At 50.9% G+C, this 6000-nt stretch overlaps 1 protein-coding gene across 1 annotated transcript in view; it reads right to left on the bottom strand.

The window, feature by feature from the left end:
• Positions 1-674: 674 nt before the first annotated feature.
• Positions 675-6000, bottom strand: part of LOC122395504 — a 28134-nt gene continuing 22808 nt past the window's right edge. The window contains exon 3 of the mRNA XM_043393119.1: positions 675-3184. Coding sequence (XP_043249054.1) covers positions 801-3184 — 2384 coding nt within the window. The 3' untranslated portion in view covers positions 675-800. The remainder of the gene's footprint in view (positions 3185-6000) is intronic.

The raw sequence follows: 6000 nt of genomic DNA, 5'->3' as shown, positions 1-6000 counted from the left end.
TTTAACGTGCCAACTACTGAGACAGTTTTTAGAATCGAGGGAGGAGTAGACAAACCACAACGTGTATCAATTTCATCAAAATTCCAACGCGATTAGGGGTGTAAACAGCACCAAACGACACCATCAGAGGGATCGACGTCAGAACGATCGTCTATGAAATTTGTCGATCATCCTGAATCGAAATTCTAGCCATTAGCCTTCGAAATTTTCGTTTATCTATACTAATCCTAATCACGCTGCAGGGTATCCAATTGGAACCGTCAAACTGCATCAAACGTGATTCCAAACAGTCGAGTTTAGGCCAAACGATCCCAAATAATCCTAAAGAAATTCTACTGTCGTTGGTGTGCCCCCAATTGGGTACCCAACACGCGAGCCTACAAACCATCAAACTGCATCAAACACCGACGAGTTCGAGTAATTTCCAATACATCTTGAACAAAATGATCCTGAAAAGACCTAATAAAGTTCGACTACTCAAACACGTTGGCGATCACGACGAAATCCCTGAACCACGAGTGCAAAAGAATGATTTGACGCGGTTTGATCGAGTTCCTCCAGGGGAAAAGTGTCGAGGACGTCCGACTGCTGGCGCGTTTACCTTACGAAACGTATTTTGATCACTCCCGAGCCGAGACCGTGAAACGCGTTATCCGGTCGTTTCGATCCCACGGGATTCTCGCGCGAGTGTTCAGATTCGCGCAGTTCGATCGATCGATTTCCCGTACGTTCCGGAATCGATGCTCACTGGTCGATTCACTTTCGCGGTAAAATGTTTTCAAACGCGATTAACGGGGGACCTAGTTGCCATTGATCTCGATCGTAGTGACGGAGTTCGCCTGGTGGTCCTCCTCCGTCGCGGACGAGGAAGGCGACACGGTGAAGCTGCCCAAACCGCTCTCCACGAGGCTCATCAGACTGTTCTGACTAGCTTGCACGAGCTTCTCGGCCCGTGCTTTCTCCTCGGCCTTCTTCTTCTCCGCGATCGCGTTACCAACGTTCTCGTTCTTCGTGTTCTCCTTGATGAATTGCTCGAACTTCGAGAGCTGCCTCTCGGTGACGTTCTCGTTCTTCTGGGTCGGCATACCGTGCTTGGTCACGGTAGGTTTGTACGTCTTCACCTTCGAGTGGCCCTGAATGATGAAGTACATCGGACCGCGAATAGGTTTCGCCGGTTGTTTGTAATGCGAGAAAATTGGATCCGTGGTCAGGCTGGGCACGGTCGTCACCTGGGGGGTGGTCGTGGACTCCTCGACGGGCGAACGATTCGGTTTCTCGGTATCCTGACCGTCTACGATAACGGGTGGGTTATCGGTGGGGGCGGTGGAGAGGAACGGCGTGGGCGTGGTGATCAACGTCGTGGTGTCTGGGGCGCGAGATCGATGATGATCGAAGGGTTGCTCGTCCATCGTCTGCGCGGTCAAAGACGACGAGGCTGGCGGATTAGTGAAGCCCGCGGAGAAATCTTGCATCTGAGGGGGTCGGTGAGACTGATCCATAGCGATGGGTGCTCCCATGTGATTCATCATCGGTTTCGAGGGCGGCGCGTGTATGTGGGCCATCGGCGGGAACATCGACATCGGGCCAGGCAACCGGAAGCCCATGTTCGGACGCATGCTGCCCAAGAAGTGCATCATCGCGTGATTCGGCCTGGGCTGGGAGTGCATCATGGATTGAAGGGGAGCTTGGGGAACGCCGAACATGTGGAGGGAGCCGACAGGGTAACGGGAGAGCGGCGGCATGGCCGTGGGCTGAGATGCAACGTGTTGATGAGGAGCCGCCATTCTGTTGGGCAAAACGACGGAGGATTGGGGGTCTTGGAATATCGGGGAACCGGTCACCGAGTTTCTGACGGGTTGGGGCTGAGATTTCGGCGTTTTCTCGCTCGACGTCTCCGTCGCCATCGTCAGGTTCTCCGAAACGCTCTGCTCCGACGAGTTCGAGCTCTGAGAAGCGAGGTTCGGCTTCTTCTCCGGGTAATTCATGGGCATCACCACGGCCACTGGGCCTTTCTTCGTCGTTTGCGCCTCGACGTCCAGGCTAGCCGGGGAATTAGCCACGACGATATGCATCTTCTCGGACTCTTCGTCCTTCGCGTTCTCCGACGAGTTCGCGGACGATTGTACGATCGGTTTCTCCGTCGAAACCGCCTCCTTCTGACCCACGACCACCTCCTCGTTCTCGTTGCTGTCCCCGTCCACGATTATGTTGGCGTTCTGTTCGACCACGACCTCGTGGTTCGACGAGGCCGCGACATGGTGGTCGATCTCGTATTGGTCCCTGGAGTAGTCCGGGGTCCGCCAGACGGACTGGCTCGCGTCTGACGTGGTTGGCGTCGAGGCAGGACCGTTGTTGGCTGGCCAACCGCCGGACAGAGTCTGAGTCGACTGATAAATCAAATTCGACTTCTCGAAGGAGACGGACGGGGTCGTGACCGCCTCGTACCTCGACTTCGTAGGCTGCACGGAAGACGGAGCGTACACGCTCTTTATCGTCTCCACCTGGGACACTATCGTGCCTTTGCTCGACGGTTTGAACGAGTTCGAGGACTGGGACTTCGTTGGAGACTGAGGCGGAGGCGGATGTTGATTGTAATTCTTGGACGGTACAGCGTAGAACTGAGTGTCCTGGAGCGCCGGTCCTTCCTCCGTTTGAGTGCTGAACTGTTGCGTGGGCTCGGCGAAACTGACGATCTTGTCTTTCTGGACCAACGGCGGCGGCAACATCATCGTGTAGGGCTTCGTCTTCTGATTGTAGTACGGACTGGGGTAGTAGCTGGCTGGCACCGACTGTATCCTGTTCTGATTCCTATAGTCGATCGGTCCGTTCCGGAAGTTCGACGTGCGCACCACTTTCGGCGGTTCCGCGCCCGTGCTTCCGGTGAAGTCGTTCCTGTAGGACACGTCCTGGTTCGATCGCGTGAATTTCGGCCCGTCGACGAACTTCAGGAACTGTTCCGGTATCTTCGGGCTGGTCTTCTTCGCGGTGACGCCCAGAACGAGGATGTCCCGTTTCGCGGACGGCTCCGTGGTGTGGGAATCCAGCCAGTATTGAACGCGATCGAGAACCGGAGGAACGTAGTCGAAGGTCGGATTGTTCTTCAACGGATCCCCACGGCCCAGGGGCGTCCACTCGTCGTAGTCCATTCGGGGCGAAAACACACGAGGTTTGCTATCGCCTTGGCCTGAAAACAGAAACGTTGATACTTAAATAATTTCGTAATTTTTCAATCCGAGACTTTGTTTTCGAGATACAGGATATTTACTTTAAATACTCTTCTTTTCGCGCCTCGTAATGATCAATGAGAATGCCAGTCGTATTACGAGGCGTGAAATTACTCCTCGACGCTTCGATCGGATATTACGAAACGTTCGACGACGCTAAATGATAGATGAGACCGTTTTCGCTGGCTGGGAAAATATTGATATCGATTATGGGATGATTTCTCTGAAACGTAACGCACTTTGCCTCGTTTCGTACGCGGCTGTACCCGACATGCCGGCATTAATGATACTCGTTCGCCTCGGTACAGATGGTAGAAATAGAAACGTCGACTGACTCGATAATGCAGGAGAAAACGCGAGCTCTCGAGAGCCATTATCGGTAAGCTTCCTCGCGGGATATGGAATGTAAGTGCATCCATATTCGTGCACTTGTGTCCCGGAGTTCATTCGTTGCGTCTGCACATCCTTTTCGACTTCCATGCGCCAGGAACATCTTCCCCCAAAGAAGTCTTTCTGCGTTTAGAATAGGGTGGAACATCGCCGTAATAGCTTCGAGAAAATCAATTTCTTCTCGTAGCATACGAAAGATCGGAGCTTGGAAAATATTCTAATATTTCACGAAGCTGTACAATATCCAGTTCAATTAATAATCGTATCGCTCTTAGCCGGGTAATGCAATTAATATTAGCAAATTGACTAGGTTAATTTTTATTCTCATTGATTCATCAAAGATTCTTGAGCATTGCCACAGACGAGGTATACGAATAGATCTTTCACCCAGTTATGGGGTCTTGACACTTGCAACATTGCCAACAGATTTAGAAATTTATTTGAACGTTCTATCACCACGTTTGCTTAATTTGGGTAATTTCTATCTGGTTCGTGGGCAAGATTCGAGGTTAAAGCGTTCGCGAAGGATACCAGGGACAGGATTTAAATGAAAATTTCGTCCGTACGACAGGGGTAGTATCGAAGATTTCGGTGTCCCGTGAGATCGTAGAAAATTGTCGTCCTGAGAGGAAAAGTCGCGCGCTACGGCCAGAACGGCTGTCGGTTTCTCTATTTTTCCTGCTTCCAGTTTCTCGTTACGAGCATGGACGTACGGATAAATGTTTCATCGGCATGCCGGAGTGGGCCGAGGTTCACCTCACCCGGTGTCTCTGAATGTCCCACGGGAACGAAACGGCCTGCAGGCGCCAGTACTCGAGTCGTGTCGCATAAATACACGTGTCATGCGACGCGACACAGCCCCGCGGATGCTCCTGCACATCCAAAGCCACGGAAACGTACGCGATGTACGAACACTGTTACTCTACCGGTACGCTTTCGACCCCCGTCTCTCTCATTCTCGTTACGTTTCTCGTACCATTTGCGCATACGTAATGCAAGGCGATCGTAGCAGCGTCTCCGACTGTGGACCAATTTCCATTCCGTGGCCCGTGGATCACAAAATATTCCAGAAACCATTCGCGTGGGAGGCTCCCGGGACGTTCAATTAATTTCAGAAAAGTTATTTCGAGTCAGTGTCACTGATTTTGGATAATTTTGAACGTGCAAAATGCAACTTGCTCTTTTCGATATTGGAAAATGCCTACGCGATAATTGGAAGTTCGACAAGAAACATCGCGGGGAGACGACGATAGGGGGATATTAGATTCGTTAAGCCGTCGATTTCTCTCACTTCGAATACATTAAAAGGTTACATCTGCTGCTTATAAAACCTTGGGTCGCGTAAATACATGTATCACGAGACGCGACACATCCGCGTACATCCAAAGCCATGAAAACGTACGCAGTGTACACGTTTACTCCGCCAGTAGGCTTTCCCTCCCCCTCTCCCACTCTTTCTCCGGCTATGTTTCTCGTCCCATTTGCGCATAATGCACGGCTAGATGTACGATCTCGGAAGTTTTGCAGGTTACACGATGCATATATTTCACGGAGATGTATATTTCACGCAACGCCAAGATGACGGCCGGGTAATTGCTTCCGCGAGCTTTGAGAGAGACGGGACTTTTTTCTACCAAACGCCTCGTTTGCACGATTAGACTGTCGATTCCGTGTCTTTGATACTCTGACTCCTCGATTTAATTGGGGGCCCGAAGAAAATTCTTATCTGAACTAAAGATAGAAAATATTTTCATCGAATATGCAAGAGACTGCGTTAAGGGAACAAGTGTACTATTTTGGAATTTATTTAAACAAAAATTTGTCCTTTTAATATCGACTAAACGTTTCGAGACAGCGGTACCGTTGCAGAATCTTCATTAAAAGTTGTTTTCACGGTTCCTTGGGTCGCCAAACAAGGGGTCGCGTTCCCCCACTTTTGGAGAACACAGATCCGACCAGCTGGACGCGCGTATTTTCGTTGTTGCCGGTCCATTTTCGAATAATGACGGATAAAGCGCGGATAAAAGCGCGAGAAAGTAACGCGACGCTTTTGAAGCGTGCACATGCACTCCGCATCACCGATCTTTGCTTTCAATATGCTCCAACGTGCCTCGCTTCGCCTATTATTCCACGCTTCCACGGTCTTCTGGAACGCGTCTCCTCGGTTTTTACCGAATATTAAAAATGTTTGTCGAAAGAAGTCGCGACGCAAGTTCGTCGAGTAAACAACAAAACAGGAGAGAGAAACAGAGGACCGTGAAAGAAAGCGACTGCAATCTTTTACGGTTTCGCCGGCAGCCTCGTAATAGACGCGCTCGTTGGACGTTTCGGGTCGCGTACCTCGTAAAAATCCCGCATCCCCGGCAATTCCTCGAAAGATTCCGGA

This window comes from Colletes gigas, unplaced genomic scaffold (assembly GCF_013123115.1).
Source record: "Colletes gigas isolate AHSC1104 unplaced genomic scaffold, ASM1312311v1 Colletes_gigas_Sc00001, whole genome shotgun sequence".
NCBI classification, from domain to species: Eukaryota; Metazoa; Arthropoda; class Insecta; order Hymenoptera; family Colletidae; genus Colletes; species Colletes gigas.
Note: the sequence above shows the minus strand (reverse complement) of the source record. Positions and strands in the feature narration are given on the sequence as shown.